Raw genomic sequence first — 24,975 nt, 5'->3', positions numbered from 1 at the left:
AAACATTAAAATAAACTCAACATTATAATAAACTTTGCAGTGCATTCTGACAATTTTGCAGAGCTTTCCTACCCAACAAATTCCTCAAAAAAAAAAAATAGAGACAGGGACTCTAGAATGCAGAAACAGGGATAAACTAGCAATAAAGACTAGACTGCCAATCATTATTTTAAAACCCAGAGGTCACTGATGAAAGAAGTAGGAAGATTTCCAATAAACAGGAGTGGAGTCTTACAAACCAGGGAGACAGGACAAGGTAATACCTGAAAAACAGACACTTTAAAAAATGGAGGAAAAGAAATATGGAAGAGAGAAAAGGTTGTGCCAGGGAGACAATAAAAGGAACTACGATTAGGACAAAGAGACATAAGCATTTGGGATGATTTTGAAAGCCTCAATACACAAATTGAACACAGCATAATGTAAATTTTAAATCCTAGTACTAGATTTTGCAGAGGCATAAGGTTAAATCCATGGTGCATTACTAGTGCTATCTTTCCAGGATAGACTGTCTCAGTGTTTCACCTCAAATTCTTTATTGCAAGGGTCACAGAGCACTGAAACAGGCTCCCCAGAGAGGTTGTAGAGGCTCCTTCTCTGTGTGACCTACACTAGATTGTATGGTCCTGCTCTGGCAGATCTCTAGAGGTCCCTTCCAACCCCTAACAGGATCCTGTGAGAAGAATCAGATGTTCAGAGAGAAATTTCCTTAATGATATGGAGTGAAGAACTCTAGAAAAGAGTTAAAGAAGACCTGAAGGATTCTAGTCAAGATCTTGCTCTGGTTGTTCTAAGAACAAGAAGATGAAGAGTTCTGCCTCTATTAATTTTTAGAGTGACACAAACCCTAACACAGCCATAAAGAGTAGAGTTTGAAGAAAGGGCAAAACAGCATTAAGGGCATTAAGAGGCTGCCTGTGTCCAATTTTCTATTATGTCTCTTTTTTAAGAGACAAAAATTTCAGAAGCCTACATAGAGTGCTTTGGGATATTTCTTGATGAAGTAACATGTGTAGTTGAAATCAAGATTGTGATGGGTGAGGGAAAGGTGATGTTAAGCTTACAAAAAATCTTTGTGAAGAGCAGATACTTTTAGGGAGACAGAACCGTTTCTGTTGTCAAAGCAATTGAGAGTGGAGTTCAGCTACACATGGGCCAGACAATCAATATTATATAAAAGCAAAACAGCAAAAGGGAACAAAATTGCATGAGTCACGGGGATGGAAAGGATGGGAAGGAAGCAGGAAAGGATAAAGCAAAGAAACGGAAAACACTTCAGAGGCTGATTTCCATTCTGAGCTGCTGAAGAAGGCTTAGGGCATAAACAGGCAGCATTGCTCAGCAAACCACAGCAGGTAGGAGAGGGTTTAGTGAAAGATGCCAGGGGCTGGGACCTCAGAGAAAGCAGGGAATGAGGGGATGGGATGGAGAACAAAGTGCAAGCAGGGCAGCTAGAGAAGGTGTAAAGACTGACTAGAGGACAGGAAGATCTGTAATCATTACATGGCACCCCTCACAAACTAGGGTAAAGCATTATCTCTGCAGCTTTGCGTTACTTGGTTGTCAGGAAGTGAATGCACATCCTCCAGGTGCTGAATTGTGCCTGGGTGCTCTGGTGCCAAGGAACTGCAGTCATGGATGAGCTCTGCCAGAGCACTAATTCCATGAAGGGAGCTTGGTTTAGCTTATCTGTCCTCCTGGTATTGAACTTCACTTGTATTTGCAGCGTGTTGTAGGCACGGTAATGATATGGACACGTGGGCTGTGTATTGACATTGTTCTCCTGAGCCAGGACAAATAATTTCAGGCTTGGCACAGAAGTTTAAGAAATGTTTTTAAGAGAAGCTTGTTTCATCTTCACAGCAGTCACTGCTAATATCAAAGGGGCACCATGCCAAGACTGGATTGTCTCATAACCCAAATAATCCCATTATGCCAAGCTTTGTGTGGTCCCTCAGTTCGGGAGCAGTCTCAAAAATCACTGTTTTTGAGTACTGATTGCTAACCTAGCATGGGCTGAGCTGAACAAGGTACTCTTACCCTTTAATGCACTGACATATTCAACTCCTCATAAAGCAGCTTAGCAGAAATAGTTTTTTTTAACATTCTGTAATTTCTTGGAAACATTTTATATCCAATACCTGCATCTTCTTCCAGCTCATCCAAATGCAGCTCCTCACCAATCAAGGTCACATTCGTTGTGGCTGCTGTTTTACTCTCTTGCTGCACCTCTTCTGAGGCAAGTGCCTGGCACATGGGAGATGGAGGGTCACTCTGTGTTGCTCTCGTGGCATCATCACCAGTGCAGGCTTTGCCTTCGGTATCTAAAACATCAAACATCTTAACTAAACCATGAGCAGTGAAAGTTGAAACTCTCTTTTATCCTCTTGAGAAGAGTGAGTCTCAAAGCTGCTAGTGCTCAGGGGACTGAGATTAGTCTTAGAGCAGCACCTGATCTCTAACAGTGTTAAGCATCTGTAATGCAAAACATCTGGCAAGCAACCCATCTGGATATGAATACCCAGTCAGTTTTCTCAAAAGTGCACCTTTTTCTGTTGGCATCCAGCAGCCTGGGCAAATGGCCACTATGCAGGAAGGTTAAAGCACCTGCTGTGTGGGAGATGAGCACAAGCATGGGAAATCAGAGGTCTCTGAGAGAAGCTAATTCCTTGCACAAGCAGAGCTCATGGTCCAGTGCAGTCACAGGCTGGTCTGACAGGTCAGGCTCATTGCCTGACGCACTGCCATCCAGCTGCCCCAGCACTAATGCCAGAGCCTTACCCAAGACAAGGCTACTAATATTCTCTCCCCAACTGTAGGTTTGGAGGATAGTTTTAGTTCCTCAGCTTTGAAAAGCACGTCCTGTATGACTGAGCTGATCAGAAATTCAAATCCTTCTTCATGCAGACCTAGAAACTGCTCCCTTTGCTTACTCTGAAAGATTTTTGTGCCAGTGATCCCTGCAGCTGTATGCATCTTGATGACTGAAGCTTTTCTAGTATTCTCCTATTCAGGCAAGAGTCCTCAGAATACAAACTATCCTTTTACTTCATGTCTCTCTCAGAATTTATGAGATCTACATCGCTGATACAAACCAAAGAAAGCAATTACTTCTCACTCTAGCCGGTGCTCCGTGCTGATAGACATGTCTGGTGTCCACCCCTGACCTCCTAACTTGTATTTCTCAGCCCTAGACACTCTTTTCTGGAGCCTGACACAGCTATGTTTTCTTGCAATGATATCATGACAAGTTTCTGAAACACTGATTTAAAATGGCTAGCATTCACAGCTACTCCTTTTCAATACTATGTGGACAGTCCGCAGAGCAATTTATTGTGCTTTTGGGTAAGGGTATCAGATCTTGGCCCAGAGATGCTGCAGAAGGGATGCAGTATTTTTGTACGCTGAGCTCACTCAGTCTGCCTCATAATCACGTTTGGTGAAAAGTTACTGTTCTTAAAATAGCCCTTGCAGTAGCACAGTTGCTATGATACAGGGAAGGGGAGGGGGGAAAAGTTCATTGCCTACATTTCAGCTCATTGTGAAGGCAGCCTATACATAATCATTGGTGTATTAACAGCTGCCTGCATTATTTGACAGGCAGTCCTTTCCTCTCAGCACTAAGTACAGTTGCATCTGATCAGTTTTGTGTTCACAGTGGGAAGAAATATCAGGGGAAGCTACATAAACGTTTTCAAGGCAACTCTGCTTTGCACGTTCCTCACATCCTTCAGAAAGGCAGGCTGCTGACAGCTGAGCCACAGTGAAACTGCAGTCAGAGACATGAGCTTCTTTAGATCCCAGCCAATGGAAAGTGTAATGACTAATGAAATAATGACAAGTAGAAGACACTCCTGTTGAAGAATTTCATTTGAGGAGCATCTGAGATTTGCAACAGTGATGTTTCTGGTCAGAATTCATCAGCTTGTGCTTAGATCAAAGTGTATGTGCTGCTTTGATTGGCAGTGGGTCTCAACATCATATTTCAAAAATCAGCCAGGGACAGGAACTTAGATCCACTGATAAGGAAAGCAGCAGGGTCTTGAGTAAAGTAACTAGAAGAGGGGCTGTAATTTTGTCAGGAATGAATTCCACAGTATGCCAGACTGGACCCATTTTCAGAGTTCAAGCTGGTTGTCTAGAGTGAAGCTGCATTTCAGGTCGTTTTCAAGGGGCACATTGGCATTTACCCTGTTCAAGCAGAGCTGGAGAGAAGGACAGAAGGGGCCCAAGCTGTGCAAGTGAGCAGTGTGTCTGGGCAGCTCGGTTTTAGGGTTGTGTGAGGAGACAGGGTGACATAACCTGTTAGGATGACTCATCACCAACCAAGGACAGCGCAATTTCACCCTGGGCTGCTCACAGATTCTGCGCTATCTTTGTGGTTTGCTCTGAGCCAAAGAGTCCAGTTCAAAATGCTGCTTGACAGGCCTTGTGCTGCCAAACTGGAGTGTGACACAGCTATTGTAAATGCATGAAGCAGATCTGGAGGTTTCTCAGACTGCAGCCTCATCCCATCCTGGGCTATTTATGAAAGTAAGCAGGAATCAAGTAGCTGAAGTGGAGTAGAGTTTGATGAAATAGAGGGATTGCAGGATTTCACAGTATCACAGTATCACAGTATAACTAAGGTTGGAAGAGACCCCAAGGATCATCAAGTCCAACCTGTCTCCACAGCCCTCATGACTAGACCATGGCACCAAGTGCCACGTCCAATCTCCTCTTGAACACCTCCAGGGACGGTGACTCCACCACCTCCCTGGGGAGCCCATTCCAATGACGAACGACTCACTCAGTGAAGAACTTTCTCCTCACTTCGAGTCTAAACCTCCCCAGGCGCAGCTTGAGACTGTGTCCTCTTGTTCTGGTGCTGGTTGCCTGGGAGAAGAGACCAACCCCTTCCTGGCTACAACCACCTTTCAGGTAGTTGTAGAGGGCAATGAGGTCACCCCTGAGCCTTCTCTTCTCCAGGCTAAACAATCACAGCTCCCTCAGCCTCTCCTCACAGGGCTTGTGCTCAAGGTCTCTCCCCAGCCTTGTTGCCCTTCTCTGGACACATTCAAGTGTCTCAATGTCCTTCTTAAACTGAGGGGCCCAGAACGGGACACAGTACTCAAGGTGCAGCCTAACCAATGCAGAGTGCAGGGGCACAATTTGCTGTAGACTTTTCGCATAGTATTGCTGCTTTGACAATTGCAACTTACTGCGTAAATGAGGACTTAGCCTTGAAACTGCTGCCACTTCAGCTCAGTCCAAGTAGGGCACTAATCATTTACTGAGAATTATTTGGGTCAATTTTTTATTCCAGTTAATAAGCTGCTTCTACTAATAATGTAATAAAAAAAAAAAAAAAAGGCCCTGGAGATTCACAACACTGTAAAGAAAAATAACTTGCAGGTACCTTCAGTGTCCTTCAACTGACTGCCAGCTGTTCTTTCCTTTCTGTGCAGCAAGGTGGTACTGAAAACTTGTTTGATGTGCGTAGGAGCTCTGTGTGCAGTTTTATTGCACAGGTAAGAAACCTGTGTGCAGCTGCCTTGTTAGAAGCACAGCTTGTCATCACTTCCCACTGGACTATATGGATTTATTTAAACTATTTTCATTTTGTTAAAATGATCTTGCAACTTCGCAACACTTGTTTTCCTCCCAGCTAGTTCTTCACGCATGCAAAAGGTTTATTTTACAGTTCTTTTCCAAAATGATAGATATCTGTGTCTTAAAATTCACAGATTATGGGGACCTTTCATACCCCTAACAGAAATGGGGTGTATTTTTCTAACCAATAGCTGCTAACAAGCTAACAGAGCAACTCATTATCTCGAATTATCAGAGCCACAAAGAGTCCAACTGACAGGAACTAAAAGTGAGCTTTCTAGAACCTTCCATTTTAGAATAAGCTGGTTGCTTGATAGCTTAATTTTTTAACGAGGACATTAAATTAATATTAAAGTATATCAAATAAAATAATATGAAAACTGCTTTACTGCAATGAAGAAAACAAATCCTGTTCCAATTCCTCTTTTTCTGACTCTTCAGTTGCTCAGTTACACTCCAGCATAGCATCACTGAGTATTGTCCCACAGGCTATTTATAGGCATGGCATTTGTTTTATACAAAGAAACTCAATTATTAGTTTCAAAGAACACAATTTCTATCTATCAGATTGATCCAATTCAAAAGGCCAGGCTTTCTTCATGACAGTACTTTCTGCTATGAAGATTTCAAAGTAAAGATGGATTTTTTTCTTTCATCTCTGTTTAGGTGGAAAATGGCAATTGGGATGTTGGCCATAACACTGGGAGGTCACTTGATCTCACAGAACAGTCACCCATATCTCTTTCTCCCTTGAACATCGGTCAGGGCTTTGGAACAGTGATGTACAGAACCAGTCCTTTGTGCATGTTTCTGACACTATCATCTTTCATTCAATGACTTCTGCCGAACCTGACTTGTACTCTGGAGAGCTTTAAAATGGCACTACCAAATGATTCACTTTTGCACGTGAATTAAAAACAGGCAGAGGGTAATAAGTTTTGTAACAAACCTGGTTTACTGGAAAGACAGCAGAAAACATCAGATTAATGTCATCTGATGAGATTTGGATCCCTGGGTTGTACATGTTGGCTGAATGCGTCTGTATGTTTAAGTTTATATTTATACCAGCTTTAGCTGACTTTCTTGGCAGTAGGATTTGGGTAGGTATAGAGCAATTGCATAAAAGATTTTAGAGTGTTAAGCAAAGATGGAGTTGAATTCAAGATGGTAACCCATCAAAAATTAAACATGTGGATTGATTGCAGCAGGGAGGAATTTGAAGACAGACATGCTTCATTCAGATACTCATTTTTTTCTGTTTGGATTGAAGATTTTCCTCTTTATTCATTTGATTGTTAGAGCTCTCCTTTTGCAATTATGTGTTTCCTAAGGTCCTGAAAAAGAGTCTGATAAAAGAGATGAAGAATATTGACTTACCTTGTTCCATCATCTCCAGAAGGCCTTTCTTAATGAGTTCATCCCGACCTTGTCGTGCTGTCATCTTCTTCTCCAGCACTGCACAAAGTAATAGCATAACAGAGCACCAGTTAACAACAGGGTATTCATATAATGGAGTGAGAAAGATGCAGTGTGGAAACTCCCTCTAGTCTTAACTACTGTGCGCTTGAAAAGAACTACAAGGATGTCGTTTTGGGGAGCATGGACCAGTCAGCCTGTTTGTGCCTTTTCCTTTGTTAAAACAGCTGTAAAATCACCCACATGCAGAGCTGAGATTTATGATCTAACCCACTGTCTGATCACACTGTGTGCAGAGTAACAGTGATATTAGAGCCCTCACGCTGTTTAATAAGGCACACTGGAGCTGCCTCAGGAAGTGGTGTCCTTTACTGTGATGCTCCACAGGATATTGGGGCACGTGGAAAGAATTGCACCATCCTATCTTAGGAAAGGACAAGAGAGCTGTACTGATCTCCTGGGACATCCCAGGAGAGGAGCAAAAGCATGCAGAGCTGTGTGCTGGGCTCCTTCACCGCAGAGACAGCTGCTTGAGGGAAGACATCTTACATGCTGTAGCTCCCTCCTGTCACTTTTCATAATGTTACTGTGACCTATATAATCTTCACCCCAAATAAAAGGGGTGATTGTACTTGGGGCCATAAATGTAGACTATTTTGGAGAAGGGGCAGCCCATGAAGAGCAGTCTTTGTTAAGGCTTGTGCTTCACTTTTGTATTTTGATCTTTTCTTCTAAATGTAACATATTATATTATATTATATTATATTATATTATATTATATATTGGAAGTCAGTCTATAGAGACTCTTTTTAGCCTTTAACATTATTAATGTGTTACATGCTGAAATCTCTGAATTAGGTTTAGAACAAATCATCATTAACATTTCCTATGTAAGCAAATTTCAGCTCAAGATAAGCTTTGCTTTGTGCTCTCTTGTTCTCATCCTACCTGCAGATGTCTGCTTCAACTTTTCATTTTTCTTTTTCCTCCACTTCCATGGTTTGAAGATCCTGCCCAGTGTTGCCAGTTTGCTGTTCCTCCTCACTGGCGGAGTTCGAATCCCTGAGACCAAGTAGTCAGAACGCATTGCAGGGGACTGCTCCATCTCATCTGAGAGAGGAAGAGAGGAAAGCCAACTGTTAGACAAAAAGTTTCAGTTATAGACCTAAGAGGGGAGGCAAATTGAGGTTTACCAGTGAACAAGCATTCAGTCTAGTCACCATGGTAAGTGTCAGACCGTGAAAGAAAGTCCCTGCATTGCTGGAGTCAGCAGCCAGGCCGAGGGGCACCAACCAGAGAGGTGTTCAACCTCACTGTGCCCACCCAGTGCTTCCTACCAGCTTCTCTTTTGACTGGTCTTGCACAGTATCTATCTGGATGCCAAATATTTCAGTATCTCCACTGCTGCCATCCCTCATAGATTAATCAGGCCTACTAGGCCCATGCAGAGGGGCACGTACTGAACTGAACACTCTGCTTTATTCCATCGCTTTCCTACCTTCATCCGTGCCTGGTACACACCAAGTTTCTCTCCCTCCCAGGGGCTGTGTGTGACTGCATTACAGCCTTCTGAAACATAGAGAGCTGAGAGCTCCCAGAAGCTTTAACAGGAGCAGCAGAAATTTAACACATCTGTAAATCAGGCCCACACGGCCTTCCGTTAATCCTGTAAATGTAATGCTCATTTAGAAAAACGTAGGCCCTCATGAAAAGCTGAGAGGAAGTGAGAAAGCTCAGGTCCCTTCTGAATTCCCAGCTTCCAGTTCTCTTCTCAGACCACAGGATATTGCTGCCTTTTAAATGAACTCTTTCCACATAAGCTAACACAGAACATACTGACTTGGGTGAGCTAATGTAAATCTTTTATATAAGAATAGTTTGTTTGATATGCGCTACATAAGGAAAACCTCAGAACTCTTGTGCAAATTTATTCCTTGAGGAAGCTAAGGGGAAAATTCTTGTCCAGCCAAGCCACAGGAATTCAGATATAATGCCTCAGCTGGAAAAGCAATTAGGCATTTTTAATATTTTGTCTTGAATATATACTGTAAGTTTTGCTTGTAGATAAGTTCCTGCATAAAACAATACATACTGACCATTCACAGTTGTGTGCCAGCTAGTACCATGAAAGAAAGCAGCACAGTGCATAAATGGGGCTATTGATGTCTTCACTAAGATTTTCATCTGAGCACCAGTACAGTGACTATTAAAAGAGAAGCTGCCATCAGACATCAGACATTACATGAATAACAACTGGATGACAATTTGTGGGTTTTTTTTTCAGTAGTCAGTTATTATTTAGATGAACAATGTGGAGCTATGAACATATGCACATTTCCAAGAAATTTCTCTCTGGAACAACATTTATCATAAGTTGCTTTATGATTGCAGGATAAAAACCATACAGCACCTTCCAGGCTTTGTTTTTAGTTAAGAGGGTGAAAATGCTTAAATCGCAGCACGGAGGTGGGGATCTCCAAGTAAATAGGAAACGATTTTTGGAAGATTATTAAACACAGCAGGGGAATGAACACATTCCTCCTCTTCCATTTAATTTTGAAAATGCTGATAATAGAGATGAATCATTCAGTGGAGAGAAACTAAACACGTGGCCACGTGAACTATCAGAAGAGAGAAAAGGCTGTAACAATCCCCTGTCTCCACTCTGCCTGCCCAGTGAATTTCTCTATGTACTGAATTTAGAGCATCTTTTGTCTCCTTACACAGAGTTTATCTTAGGGTTTAATTTAGAACAGACTTAAAATGTACATATTTTTGTCTTTGAAAGAATGATGTCTACTCAACGTGGCATTTATAATTTAGAGTTTGGAGGTTAATATTAAACTGGGAGGCAAAACATAGCAATGAGCCTAGCGGAGAAGAGCAATAGCCTACAGACCACAGCTAGAGTGCCAACATACCATGCTCCTTTCCTAGCTGTGTGTCCAAAAATGAGAGGTATCACAGAAATAAACTTTGAAGTAGAGCTACTCTTGATTACAGAGATGGTATGAGAATGAAAATGGCAGAGTAGATCTGCTATTAATTTGCTATTATGATTATTTTACAGCTCTAACAGAAGTTTCAGAAAACAGCATTTGGCCATTTCTTGTGACATCCCCTAAGTCGGAATGGAGATGGTCCCAAAATTAGCTCATTTCAAAAGAGCACATCAGGATGCACATCAGGCTGCAAATCAGACCCCTGTCCCTGGAAGCTACAGTGGAGTAGGACAGCTTCAGCTCAGCTGCCCCTGGTCCTTGCCTGTGAGACTGCACTGCTACTTACGCACTTCCTACCATACCAAGAATTTCTCAAGCACGTAAGTGAATATTAAATAAGCTGCTTTAAAACAGTACTGTGGCAAGTTACTGATCCTACAGCATTTCATTCAGGATGTAGGTGTCTGCAAAGTGGTTTAGGCATCATCCACACGTTTTGTTTAACACTCATAGCATGAGATCATTTCACTTTTCTTTATTTTTTTTTTTTTTGCCAGATAGCATAGAAAGATTTAGGAAGTTACTCAGACTGAATCTATGTGTCTCTAGCAATGTTCATTCTCCCAGACATTTCCCTAAGAAAAAGAATAGGGAGATATTGCAAAGGCACTAAGAATTCCCTAAGTGCCCTGTAGTGATCAGTGCTGCTGTGGTTTCTGCCAGCCCTGTCAGGTGGGTTTCTCCCATCCTCTTCTGAACTCTTCGTTATGGAAATGCAAGGAAGGAAGGAATGCAAAGAAGGAAGAGCAGCTAAAACAAATATTTCAATGGAGGGGTTTATGGGCTTTCTAACTTTATTAATGCTTCTCATACGGTACAGACAGTTCTTAAGCAAATGGGTTTATCACCTGGTACATTCTCACCATATGTAGTTCCTACACCATGAGTTTAGAGAGATGGACACAAATAAAAATAGAAACAGACACAGCAAGACAGATGTCCTGAATTCATAAATAACAAGGAAATGGTCTCACTGGCAATAGGAATCACAAAAAAAGCCCTTGCAGCTCCTCATTTCCAGTCAGTTCATTTTTGCTTGGTTGTGGGTTGGCTGCTTGGGAGGGAAGAAGTTGACAGCACAAAAAAGCAGTTCCCACGTACAGCAATGAATGCTGAAGGAGAAGGCATGCCTAAATATCAGCCAGTTCCTGCAGCCAACAAGCTGCCAAGACTTGCCAACCATCCAACCAGTCTGTGAAATATTCAGCACATTTTTTTAATCTGCAGTCAATATTTTAATTATACTAACTGTTCTGTGGAATAATGTGGTTATGTCTCCTAGAGCCTGACAGCCTGGGGCCAGGCCATGTGATTACATAGAGGAGGTCTGCAAAATATAAACAGCCAAGAGCCAAAGCAAGATTCTCTAAATCAGCAGAGAGAAATGAGCAAGAGCTTAACTAGCAGTTTTATGTAGAGGGATGAGGGATAGCCATTATACAGGGTCAAGTGAGTACAAGCTTAACCCACAGCACAGCAGCCTAAACCTACCCAGCACAGGTTGGCCAGGCTCTGCTTGGCCGTCACTGCTGAGACAGTAGTGATCCCATACTGCCCCACAAGAAGACAGTCATCAGTCCTGTGGGGCCGGAGGGGTTTGCTCTAATTGAAGCTTGTTGACTGTTATAACAAAATTATTTCAAGTCCCTGATGTATCCTACTGAAGGCAAAGACTTCTGTACTGAAACCCCAGATCCAAACCAAAGTCCTCCTATATCACACAGTTGTCATTTGCTCTGTGTGTCAGAGGAGTGGAAATTAATGTGGCTGTGCCCATGCATATAAAGCTGGGTGAACACTAACTGGGGTAATTTCCAGAGCTCCTAACAGTGGTCAAGAGTATGAATGGTTTAGTGTCTGAGACATACCAAATCAGATGAGGGGAGAGGTTCTGACCTGACAGGTATTGCTCTGCAGTACTGCTCTGGGCTGCATAATAAACTAGGCAACAGAAAAGGAAACAAAGCATAGTATTCATTACATTTGGCTGCAGGGTCTGACCTCTCAGAAAGTCTGCATCTGCAACTTCTGTTTACATCAGCAGCAGTTGTGGTGATCAGCACTTCTGAAAAATGCACCCTTGCTTTCTTCCTGAAAATATTGTGGTGACATAAACAAACTACTCTTCCTGTTAGTCCCATCTCTATAGGAATTGTCCATGGAACATGAAGTTTTTCTGCATACAGAAGTTCTCCCATTTATAGATGTCAGTCACAGAATCACAGAACATCAGGGGTTGGAAGGGACCTTGAAAGATCATCCAGTCCAACCCTCCTCCCAGGGCAGGATCACCTAGGGTAGGTCACACAGGAACATGTCCAGGTGGGTTTTGAATGTCTCTGGAGAAGGAGACTCCACAACCTCTCTGAGCAGTCTGTTTCAGTGTTTGGCACCATTACAGTGAAAAAGTTTTTCCTTACATTCACATGGAACCTTCTATGCTGTCCTGACTCTATCCTATCCAGCCTTCCAGGGGAGTGGGACATGTTTGCTGGGAGTGCTGTGAAGTCTGTCCTGGACATGTGGATGGAAGAGTGCTCTTGCCTCCATATAGCCTTCATTTGTACAGCAGATGATCATGTCTGAGTGATAACAGTGTTGTGAAATTGAGCAGTGGGTTCAGTCAGTTGGGTCTGTCTTCTTGGGGTTTTTCATGATGAGCCAGAGTCTGTAACTGGATGTCTGGTTTGCTGATTATAGCAACTGCAAGCTGCACTCTGCAGGCTACACTCTGCAGGCTGATGTAAGGAAATTGGGAGAACCAGGAATGCAGAGCTGAGTTATATTGACCTTGCCTTGTGTAAGAGGCATGGGATGCCCTTTCATGAATACACGAATTGCATCAAGAAGTTTATGAGATGAAGGATGCTCAATTTTAATGTGCTGGGAATTTTGGTAACTTAAAATTGTGGTAATGGAAGTTGTGCCTTCTTAAATCCTCTGTGTACACTGGTAGGAGAAGGACCACTGAAAAATCTGCAACCTGCAGGCAGTTTAAAAATAACAGAGCAGACAAGAGCTGCAGGCAAATTTGTAAGGCAGGCGTGCTCTGTTTTCTGATGAATTGGTTTGTAATGCAGCTCTGCATGTTTTCCCCTTTCCTGTCATTGCATCTGTCTTTGCAGCTCAGAATGAAAAAAGGAAAAAAGGTTCCCTTTGGTCTGCTCCAGAAGGTTGAGACAGTGAGTGGAATCAAAATGACCTGTTCAGCTTTGGGATAGAGATGCCTTTACCACTGGTAACTTTAAGTGCTGCCTAGAATTAGTGTCTGCTGCTAGAAAAGGTATTAAGGAGGATGTCAGGGAGAGCTGAGCTTTCAAAGGGTTCATGTCTGCTACTGGTCAGTCCATGAAAATCATGAAAACCAGACCATTTGTGGTTAACCAAGAATCAACCCTTCTCTACAAAGGGTCACAGGGTACTTTTTACCTAGTGAGAGAAATCTGCAGGGGAAAGAAGACAGAAAGTTTGTCTTGGTTTTAGATTAAGGATTATCCTGAACTTTGCAAAAGAGAACTGGCATCAGGAACAAACCCCTTTTTCCCTAGCTAGTTTAGCATCCTAAAATCACAACGAATTCATCTGCAGGATTTGGTGTCTAGAAGCCTTTGAACAACTTCTGTTATGTTCCAGGGAAGCAGAATTCAAACTGAAGAGCTTTCTTATTGCACTAGTTAGATGTTTCCTGTGATGGAGCTCTTCCTTGTTCTAAAAATGTTTTCCGTCACCTGCATTTCTGCAGACACACTCTCTTTCTTGACTCTCTTTGAAAGAAAACTGCTGTGGAGTGTTCTAGTTTGAAGTTTCCATTTCTTTTTCTTTTTTCTTTTTTCTTTTTTTTTTTTTTTGAACAAATAGTATTTTGATATTTCCCACTTTGACTGTTAGAAACTGGAAACTAAAATTAGAAATTCAGAAGGAACCTGCAATGTATCTCATTTTTGAAGAACTTTGGTTTTGAAGCTGTGAATGTTTCAATATTGTTTTGGGTTGGTTTGGGAAAATTTACATGGAATCCTTTGTAAAAAGAAAACCTGGTTCTTAACATTTTAGTTACTTAGAAGAGGTAATGTGCCTGGAATACATTATTGAATATAATCATGAGCTAATTTTGGATGCATAGCTGCTGACGTGACATAAATTGTTGCTCTGACATATCATACTTGTTACACCAGAAAACCACTGAAACCAAGCAGGGAAAACTACAGGACTGAGATGCAAATTTAGGCATTCACCTGTCCAAATTCTTATGGTCTGTATTGTCAACAGTGTAGGTAAAAATGGCTTGAATTCGTATCTGTTCTCAGAACTGTAATCCTTTATGCTCAAGATTTCCCGCCTTGGATTTTATGTCACCCAATAGTTCAGTCTCATAAGGAAGCAGATGGATAGTGGGCCAGGTTCATCCACATGATAACTACGTCATTCGTCAAGTTACCTTGGGGGCAAAATCTGACACAGTAGATTTAAACAGACTTCAGACTCATGGAGATATATGAAGGCAGGGGGAAAACACTAAGATAAATGGCAGTGAGGCAAAGGGGAATAGAGTCCTTTATGAGCACAAGACCAGGGTTCAGCTTCCATTGGGTGCAGGCTGTTCTTGAGCTGCATCAGCATTCTTTTACTGAGTGATATGAATCCTGATTAGGGTTTTATATTTCCCTGCATGAAAATACAAGCTACCAAGTTTTCCTTTCTACCTTTCATGTGGTCTCTAGAGCCCAAGTTTCCATTTTCATTTAATACCTAAATGTTTGCCATATATCCTTGTTCTATAATCTCCACTGCTCCTTAGTATGTTAAATTATGATTAAACATTTTTCTTTAATTGAAGGAAGGAAAAAAAACACCTCCAAAACATCATTTGTGTGTCATAGGAGGGGGCTGTGCTTGCCAGGAAAGTTTATTTCCATTCTGTCATGCTGAGCTTCCCTTCAAAGTATTTGGATTTTAAAACCAGCTTTAGCTGCAATGAACAGGGAAACAGATTATACTGATCAATGGAAAGAGAACAGGGAAGTGGCAACTCCAGCTACATCTCTTAGATAAATACATGCTTTATACACTTGCGATCTGTGATTTCTTCCAGAAAGTGTTCTTTTGGAAAGTTGACATATCACCTAGCAGCATTACTGCCATATGAACCAAGGTGCAAAGAAATTAATCAGGAGCCTTTCAATGCTTTTGGATCATTGTGTCAAGTCCCAGTAGCACCTACTGTGATTTACACTGTGCAGTGTGACATTAGCAATTCATTAACAAAGGAAGTTTTTCAATGTTTGTGTAAGGGAACTCACAATATGCTTTACCTGGAGAAGGAAGAACTAAATAACAGTAAGAAAATGAGACTAATGAAGGCTTGCTCTATAATCACAGTTAATTCAGTTACCTTAGCCTGTAAAAATCTTTTGGGAGGGGAAACTTGCTATTTGCATGCCACTCACCCAGTGAGAACTTGGTCAGGCAACAGCCAGAGCAGCCTCTCCTGAGATTCACAAAAAATCTATTCAAATAAAATCAAAGGAGCACAGCCTCTGCAGAGGGCTGAGGCCCAGCCTGCTCACCAAGCCCTGTCCATCCTGCATCTGCAAAGGGTTTTGTGCACACACTCACATTACACATTCCCAGGACTAGGCAGTTTCCCCAAGGCTCTTGCAGAAATGCTGTTCTGCAGGGCACAGGGAAGACCAGGAAGTACCAAGATGCCTTGAATTACGCATTTCATGTCCTCATAGTAGTGAAGCTGTTGTCTGCAGCGCAGGACCAGTGTTTCATCACCTGCAGTTGTTTAATTAGCTGTAGCCTTGCTGCAAACCTGTTGAAAGGATGTTTTTTATAGCTTCCTCAGGGAGTCTGCAGACTGGAAACACACCCTGTGCTGTTTTTAAGAGGCACCTTGAAATCCATTTCACTGCAGCTTATAGTAGTTATATTTAGAAGGACGTATCACACCCAAGGAACTCATGGGTGTAAGACCACCAGCAGGGAACTATGCATTGCTTTTTCCTAGGATCATACCCCAGAATTGACCTGTTTAAAGTTTCTTCTGTTTATGGGAGTCTGCATCTGTCCAACACACAATCAGCTCTCACTTTATATCCATCCCAAAATCATGCATTAGAGAAATAATCAAATCCTCATGTTCTATGTGCTTTTATGCCCTTGTAATGTAATGCATCATTTCCTTCTTCCCTGGAATGCTCCACAGCTCTATTGGTGCCCTGTCACTGTTCAATGCCACTGCTGCAGACAGAAAGCATTTCTTCTGTTTTGTTAAATGCAAGAGAATCTGCCCTTTGTATTTTATTTTATTTCTCCTTTATCACTCCTGCTGCTTTGCACCCTCACTTTCCTTACAGCCACTGGCAACAAATACACATTAACCAACAGTCTCTGGTGTATACTCCAGGCCTGCTATATAGAACTGGACAGAGATTTGGAAGAAGAAATACTTAGACAACAAAAATATGACATAAACCAGAACATCTACAGAGAAAAGTAGATAGAAAACAGGCACAGAGACTGAATTCAACTTTCGTCTAAAGGTTACACATCTGATTTGGCTCCTTATAAAACTGTGATAAAGCTGCCAGTGATTTCTGCTTTTGGTTGGTATTTAAATTGTGATGAAACCATTCTTAGGAGGTCATATCACCTGAATGAATGGTTAAATACTTTCTAGAGGTGGCTTGGTCTGCTGCACATAACATTCTGTAAATATGAGACACATGTAAGAAATACTTAGAGGGGAGCATTGTTTTTAAAGATCCATTTATCCCACTGCCCACTGTTATTTTCCAAACAAAATGTCTTCAAAAGACAGCTGGGTACCAGAAATCTTTTGTTGTCCTCTGCATCCTTGAACAGACACACAAATGTGCATATATACAGAGTAGGGGTTCAGGCAGTACAAAGTCCCCTATGGCAAAGGCGCTTCTCACTTGTTAAATCTTAGAATAGAATAAAATTAGAAAAGACTTTTGAGATCATCGAGTCCAACCTATCATCCAACACCATCTAATTAACTAAACCATGCACAAAGCACCCCATCCAGTCTCTTCTTAAACACCTCCAGTGATGGTGACTCCACCACCTCCCTGGGCAGCACATTCCAATGGCCACTCACTCTTTCTATGAAGAACTTCTTCCTAACATCCAGCCTAAACCTCCCCTGGTGCAGCTTGAGACTGTCCTCTTGTTCTGGTGCTGGTTGCCTGGGAGAAGAGACCAATCCCCATCTGGCTACAACCTTCCTTCAGGTAGCTGTAGACAGCAATAAGGTCTCCCTTGAGCCTCCTCTTCTCCAGGCTAAGCAACCCAGGCTCCCTCAGCCTCTCCTCATCTTGTGTTAAACTTAACATTATCTGCTCCTTACCATGGCACTGTCTCAAGGCTCAAGTAAGGGCTTTACAGCACTGATCTAACTGCTTAACAGTACAGATTTGAGTATCTTTAAAAATTACTTAGTTCCTGGGAGGTCCATACTCTAAAAATTGAGATTCTGGTTAATAATCTTCAAAGTACTAATGGGCAATATGCCTTCTAAAATGAAATTCTTTACTGGTCAAGGGCCAAAAGAAATAAATGCTTATATAGATTTACCATAGTGCTTATCAGTATTTGTCTGAAACAAGATCATAATCTATTCCTAACAAGAAGGGCAGGACCTTTAGGGCAAGGAATGAACATGGAAGTGATTCAAAATATATGGAGCTGTCTCCTCTGAAGCTCTTGGAATAGCTCCATTCCAGGTTACTTTTTTTCTTGTTTTATCAGAGCTACAAAAAACACAAACAAAACAAAAAAACCAAACCCACCAAAATTACCGAGTTGTAATCCTTGCACTGTTTAAGAAACAGAGGAATAGAGAGACAGTGTCCCATATTGCAACAACAAAATGAGAATTTGGCATGAGAGCAGCAATTTGTGTCCATTAACTCTCCACGTCACCCAGCAGCCAAGCAGGGAGAAAAACTACGAAAGTAAATGCTTTTCCTTTTGCTAATGTAACACACTCGCTGTGTCCATATTTTCAAGTAATGCAGCCCATTACAAGAGGGTCTGTGAATAGCTGGTCCTGAGGTGTCAACATCTTCTGGTGTGCATTTGTTATGCAGTATGATACTGTGACTCTAACCTGACAGAGAACAAGCTCTTTCATTATAAAATGCAAAGGAAACTAGATTCTTCTTTAAAACAAAAATGCCAACTGACCTAAACAACCATCCATCCTTCCAAGAATGTACTAAGATTTCCTGCATTTTCTTTCCACAGGAAGCATAAAGATCATTACTTCTCTTACTAAATTATGACACTCAAAACCCCCTATAAACACATGAAAATTCCTGTGAGTTTTTGGTACTGAACGTCACGAACATTCAGCAAGGCTTTGGCTCTTAAATTCTTGATAAAGTCCAAATTCCTTCCTGTTTTGTTTCAGACCATATTACAGCTTATCAGAAATGTCCACATACTACACTTGTCTGTTACATTTCCTTATGTTCAGAATGGCATGTATCTTCCTAGAGCCCTTCAGCAAGACATTCTAGCATCAATGAAACTACAAGGCCTAAATTAAGAAAACAGATATAATGACAAAGTTGTGAGAATGATCCTCCACTTGTGGCAGAAAAAGCAAATTTACTCTTAATGCACAGAGGGATGAATTTCTTTCAGCTTGTTCTTTTCTAAGGTTTACAGAGCACTGCATTTAGTGGAGAAAGTTTTACATTTCACCAGTTCTACTGATTTCATTAACTGGAGTCCTTACACAGTTTAGTGCAAGAACTGAGTATTATATTTTTTTTTAACTTCATAAAACATTCTTTACACACAAACTTGACAATTGCTGCTAAAATTCAGTTAGAAAATGCATCACAATGTCTTTAAATAGATTTGAAAGAAGGGGAGACAAGTCTAAAATGACAATTTAATATTCATGTTCTTTTCAAGGAGAAACTTTGTGGGGATGGTTAGGCTGTGGCTGTACTACTTACAACTACAAAGCTCATCTAGTAACCACCTGCAAACCTATTTTTGAGATTTATTATCTCTAAGAATATTAGACAATAGTAGGTACAAGTGTGATGCTTAATGACTACAGCGCTACCTTAAGAACTACCTTAAACTGAAACAGAGGAGGAAGGAGGTAGCATAGACACATATACAAAGTAGGTACAAAGAATGCCATGAGCTAAACTGTAGCATAAATGGTAACAGCTGAGAAATGGCTTTTTTGTGTGTTTTTAAAGTCTGCTAGCAGCTTTTGCATTTAAAACTTCATAGCAGCACTGGTAAAGATTCCCCCACATCTGCCTTTAAGTGCCTGGAAGGTTTCCATAAGTGTCACTATGTAGCTAATGCATCAGGCATTGTCCTGCTCACCCTAGATCAGCCACAAATGAAACACGAGAGGCTGTTCCAACTCTGAGTTGCACAAGATTTTCCTACTAATAAATTTTCCTATGCCTTTGTCAAGGAAACTTAGTGGTTGGGCCCAGCATGGTGGATGTGGAGCCACTGATGTCTGCTTTGGTGTTAACAAACCTTCGCTGTACTGTGTTTCACATCATACAGAAACTGCTGATCAAAATCCTGTTCTGCATGTTCTGTCTGAAGAGGTATGATTGCCTCAGTTCTGCATCTATAGACTTAATTTACAATGTAATGCTGTAAAAACCAAATTTATTAGATTCTATGATACTGAGAAGTGTTTAGGGAGTATCCAATTACACTTCTATTCTACTGGTCAGTGTTTATGCAAAAGAAGACAAAATAAATACTGCTTTCAAAACTAAAAGCATGTCAGGAGGTTCTGGGTTCTGGAATTTTATTGGCAATGGATTTTAAACTCCTTTTTTTTTTTTTTTTTTCTTTTTAAGACTAACTATTGCAGGTAGCTCTTTGGTGTCCAGGTCTTGATTTTCATTTGGGTCATGTTTTTGAGCAGAAATCACCTCAGGAATGTTTTTCTAATATTTGCCTTTCATTAGCAAGGATATTTGAACTTTTCTTCCCTTTTTTTTTTTTGTTGTTGTTGTTGTTTCTAAATGAGAAAAAAATTAATGCAAAAGGGATAACCAGATCTGTGGCAAAACTTTCCTTTTATACACACAATAGAATGTGAACTGAAATTATACCTCAATGCATGAGGCTTTTATTAAACAAGTAAATTACATTAAACAAATCTTGTTCAGCCATATCCTGGACCTGCTTTTATAAGTCTTACAAAGCCCAAACAGCATGGAAGGAAAAATAGCATGGAATATTTTTACCCTGTCTGACCTACATTTATGTATTTTTTAGTTCTTCCAAGAGAAAGAGAAGTGCAGTAACTACTCCCTCTTCTCAGTTTCTTTTCAGCTTTCATATTTTAACTGTGTTCTCAGCTGCCTCGATGAGTCATGGAGAGCTGGAAACAAGACCCCCCCCTGCAACATTGTAATAACTGCTTCCTCATGATGAAGCCTATGTGTGTTTTGGGGTTATACCACTAAAAAGCCACCAAAAAGCCACCAAAATCTCCTGACAGGTTCTTTGTGCCAGAAACCTACAGGAGAACTAATAGAGGAAGTGACAATACCCTAGCTGCAAAAATTGATTACTTAGGAGTGTAATGAAAATTAAGATATTACAAGATTTCTGTATCCTTCTTTCTTGAAACTAATGCCATTGCTCTTTGGCATTTGCAGAGATTTCAGACTGCTGTTGACTTTGTGGACTGTTTTGTGTAATGATGGTATTGAATTTCACTGGTCTAAGTATAATTTGGATTTGATCCTGTGATGTTCCAAGAAACTCTGAAATCCACAGGCTTTTATGAGAACTGAGTATTCAGTGCTTGCTAGGCTGATCCACACTACTCCCAAGCTATCATGTTCATCATTGCCTGTTCCTTCCTATACAGTGTAAGCTATATCCAAACTAAATCCCTGCTTGAAACCACCTGTAATATTACATTTAGAAACAACAGAGGAAGCTCATGGCAGAAAACCATTCTTCATTCTGAAATCTCTTAACTTCACCTAAAGTAAGCCAGATCACTCATACTTTGGCTCATGTCCAGAGTGAGCAGAGAATATCAAATCAGGTCACAGACCTTGCATGGTAAAAGAGGAGAAAGAAAGAAAGAAAGGTCAACTTACTCAAGCATAAGCCCAATTCATTGGCAGGTCAAATGCATTCATACAGCAAACATAACAGCAAAAAAACTGTTGTGAAGCATTAACAGAGGATACTGGTATCAAATGTGCCTGTTAACTCTAGTGCATTCATGGACACACATGATTATGCCTTATATCGCCCTAATTCAGTCATGTTAGTTGGAGTTTATCTGCCTCTAACATTGAGCTTCAGTCCTAAATTCCCATACATAAGGTTTGACAAGGAGTTTGTCAGACTGTCATTATATCTGCTCATCAGAGACTACTCCCTTTCTCACTGGGCTACCCTTCCACTTCTCTGCATACATTCTACTTTTACACCCACCTCTGGTTATTCCTCATTTCACCATTAGCACAGATCTGACTACTTAACCTGCAGGCAGCTTTCATTTCCCACTCAGCACAGCTTAGTGATCCTCTGGACAATAACAGTCTGACTTTAATCAAGACTATGCAGGAAAAGCCTTTCTTCACAGGGAAAGCTTTTAGACATTACAAGTATGCAGGATTCATTTACCACATTGGGTAATGAAGCAGAGCTAAAAATACCATATGGTCCTTTGACATTGCCCATTCATTACAATAAATGACTGAAATTTCTGTGACTGCAAAACAAAACATGTTTTATGTTTTTCCTTTTAAGTGCAAAGCTCTTTGCCATTTGGAATATCTTCTTAGTGTTTTACATAAGAGGATAACAAAGTTTATGTGAAAAAGGCAAAGAAGCCTACGGCTTGTTTTCCTCTCATTTTCTTAAATGAATGAGGAGAGATCTGTCGCAGTGCGGGAAGACTTGACGACTCAATCAATGTGATTGATAAGCAAGCTTCAAACTTTATTGAAAATCACACAGGTTATATAGGATAGCTCATTCATATATGCAAATCTTTATCATGCTATTGGTTACATGTTCAATGTCAAACCTGCCTCTTGCGGTTTTCCATCCTGATAAGCTAACCACAAGTTCCTCTTTTTGTTGGCCACGATTCCTCCTAAAACTCTTCAAGGTGACTCTGTCCTTGTCCATGATTGGTCAAAATCCACTATACCTTGCCAAGTCACGCTCTATCAGCTGGACCAAGCTGGACCAGCTGCATCTTGTACCATTAACTAGGCCAGCTGCGTCCTGTGTTTTGCTAAATCACCTTCGGTCAGCTCATCTTTGTGTCACTTAGCCTTTAGCCAGTCCTCCACAGAGATCTTAGAATGTGAGATCACAGAAGTATAACTGGCCAAATTTTCTCCATTATGAGACAATATAGTGAGGAAATTTGTTGAGACTGCCCTTCAGAACATCACCTCTTAGGGGCAATTCAGTGCACCAGATAAGCAGAAGTCCTTTCAATCATCTTCAAGTATTCTATGCAATCTGTGTAAGTCTGTTTCAGCAACTGAGATGAGATTATCAAAGCATGAGAATGAACTGACACATGCAGCCAGATTGTTTGAAGATGTTTATTTTAAACTATTTCACATAGTCTCATTCACTATTTTTTGTTAACACAGATAGATTTCCTTCTCCACTAATTAAAACTCTGAAGGCAGACACTCTAGCCTGCACAATAGAAGACCTTACAGTATTTTTTAATGTATTAAATAAACCCCATAAAAAACTCAATTTCTTCCTTTCAAGAGCTGAAATGATCTAATGCTATTAATAGAAGATTCTTTTTCTGTAGAAAATCCATTCTTCTATTTAAAGCTACTGGGGAAAAGCTTGAAAGAGCAAAAAATTATGATTCTGACATGTGGCTAGCAGTATAGCCTCTGGATGGTGAGTTCAGATAGTGGCTCTAAAATAAATACATTTAGTTTGAAGTAAGGCAGAATGATTGACAAGGCATCCTTTCTCCACACAGTTGCATGCAGTGGCTGCATACCTGCTAGAAGCACACCCAACTTGTCCCCTAGTGCTGAGGGAAGCAAAGTCAGGGACACCAGATTGACAGCACTGAAAAAAACCCAGATTTTTCTTCATGCACAGAAATAGGCACAGCTAATGAAGCAGCAACTTCCTCATGCTGTTGATCAGCAAAGCCTGACCCTGACCTAAATGGCCCCTGATTAGAAGAGCAGGTGTTGGTCCCCATGATCTTCCTGCAGAGGTATGAAATTGATACTAGCTGCGATGACATTTTGTGTGGGCACAGGACTAAGAATTCCTGTCACAATAAATCAGCAAACAGAATACCTCCCTAAGAGTTTAAAGAGGACATTTTATTCCAAATAGCTCATATCCTGCTTCCAAGCACCTGATCCATTAGGCTTTGCTTCTCTGACATGTGCTGGCGCTCGGTGATTTTGTTCACATGCTGACCACATGGCCCAGGTGCCGCACTAGAAATTTACTCCAGAGTTATGAGAGTTACGTGTCTCGAGTGCTCCTCTTCAAAACACTTGGAGATCATATTTGCAAAAACACATGGGTATGTTATTCAAAACATGTGACTCACAATAAAAGCACCCGAACCAGAATAGAATGGTTAAAGCTGAAAATAAAACACATCCATGATTTTTTTTAATAAGGAAATGGAAATGAAATATTTGTAAAATGTCCAGTGAAGCACTGAGCTAGAGATGTCTGAGTAACCCAAACAAGCCAGGGTGCTAAATATCACTGCAGCATTTGTAGAGCTATGTGCTCTAACCTGGGAGCTAAGAAGCACTGTCAGCTAGCATGGCACTGAATTAGACACAGCAGCTCAGACTCCCTAATGCAGCTTCTCTTCCACACATTAGATAAGCCCTTAGAAGATACAGACATGAACAAGTAGGCCTTGGTTCACAGACTCTTGGGCTGGTATCCAATAAATCCAGTTTTAGGGCATTTAGTATGAGATCAAAACCAGCATGGTTCAAATGATACAAAGTGCAAATACAGTAGAAATTCATTCTACCCTCTCAAGTGTATTAAAACAAATGTTATAAGTCAACTTTGTTCCTGCAAAGTTTTGGCTGGATCCAGGTATCATTTGTCTTCACAACTTGCACTTTATACCATATTTAGCACTGTCTGTCTTCCCATAGCTGGCATCTGTCTGGCATAAAAGTACACAGCTGGCATAAACTGTATCACAACTCTGGCTGATTTGACAGAAATATGATCATTTGCCCATGCCTGGTCTGGACAAAACCTGTTCTGCTGTTAAAAACAACTGTGCACAGATCTGCTGTTAACATCAGCCTCTCATATGATGGCAGAGCATGTCAGGCCAGAAAGTGATGTGAAACTACTGGAATGTCTCTGCTGCTGCCCCAGCACAGAGGACTGAGTGGCAAGACACAAAATGAAACATTACATGGTGGCTCTAGCCTCTACACAGATCAGTTCTGCTCAACTTTCAACGGCAGCTACATGATACATGAACAGCAAAGAGAACATTTCCTTTAAAATATCTAAATGGCAAGTGTCAGGAGGATGAAGCTAGACTTTTCTCAGTGGTGTCCAGTGACAGGACAAGAGACAATGGACATAAACTGCAACAGAGGAGGTTTCATGTAAGCATAAGGAAAAAAGTCTTCACTTGGAAGTTGGCAGAGCACTGGGACAGGCTGCCCAGAGAGGCTATGAAGTCTCCATCTCTAGAGGCATTCAAAACCTGCCTTGACAAGCGTCTGGGTAATTTACTCTAGGTGATTCTGCACTAGGAGGGGGTAACTACATGCTCTTTAGATGTCCGTTCCAACCCCTATCAGGCTGGGATTCTGTGTGGTTCTGTGATTTTCACAGGGCCTGAGCCTATTCTGTGCAGCTGTGTCCAGCAAGGCAGCAGCCCCACTGTCAGAGTGAAACAAACCAC

At 41.1% G+C, this 24,975-nt stretch overlaps 1 protein-coding gene across 3 annotated transcripts in view; it reads right to left on the bottom strand.

Annotated features, from left to right (window-relative positions):
• The window catches only part of PHACTR3 (phosphatase and actin regulator 3), a 111,775-nt gene that overhangs the window by 43,729 nt on the left and 43,071 nt on the right, over positions 1-24,975 (bottom strand). For all 3 annotated transcript variants that reach the window (XM_054173546.1, XM_054173548.1, XM_054173549.1), the window contains exons 2-4: positions 7,957-8,118; positions 6,970-7,047; positions 2,142-2,324 (exon numbers count right to left, since the gene is read on the bottom strand). In XM_054173546.1, the coding sequence (XP_054029521.1) occupies positions 2,142-2,324; positions 6,970-7,047; positions 7,957-8,118 (423 nt within the window). The remainder of the gene's footprint in view (positions 1-2,141; positions 2,325-6,969; positions 7,048-7,956; positions 8,119-24,975) is intronic.

This window comes from Dryobates pubescens, chromosome 26, assembly GCF_014839835.1.
Source record: "Dryobates pubescens isolate bDryPub1 chromosome 26, bDryPub1.pri, whole genome shotgun sequence".
NCBI lineage: Eukaryota > Metazoa > Chordata > Aves > Piciformes > Picidae > Dryobates > Dryobates pubescens.
Note: the sequence above shows the minus strand (reverse complement) of the source record. Positions and strands in the feature narration are given on the sequence as shown.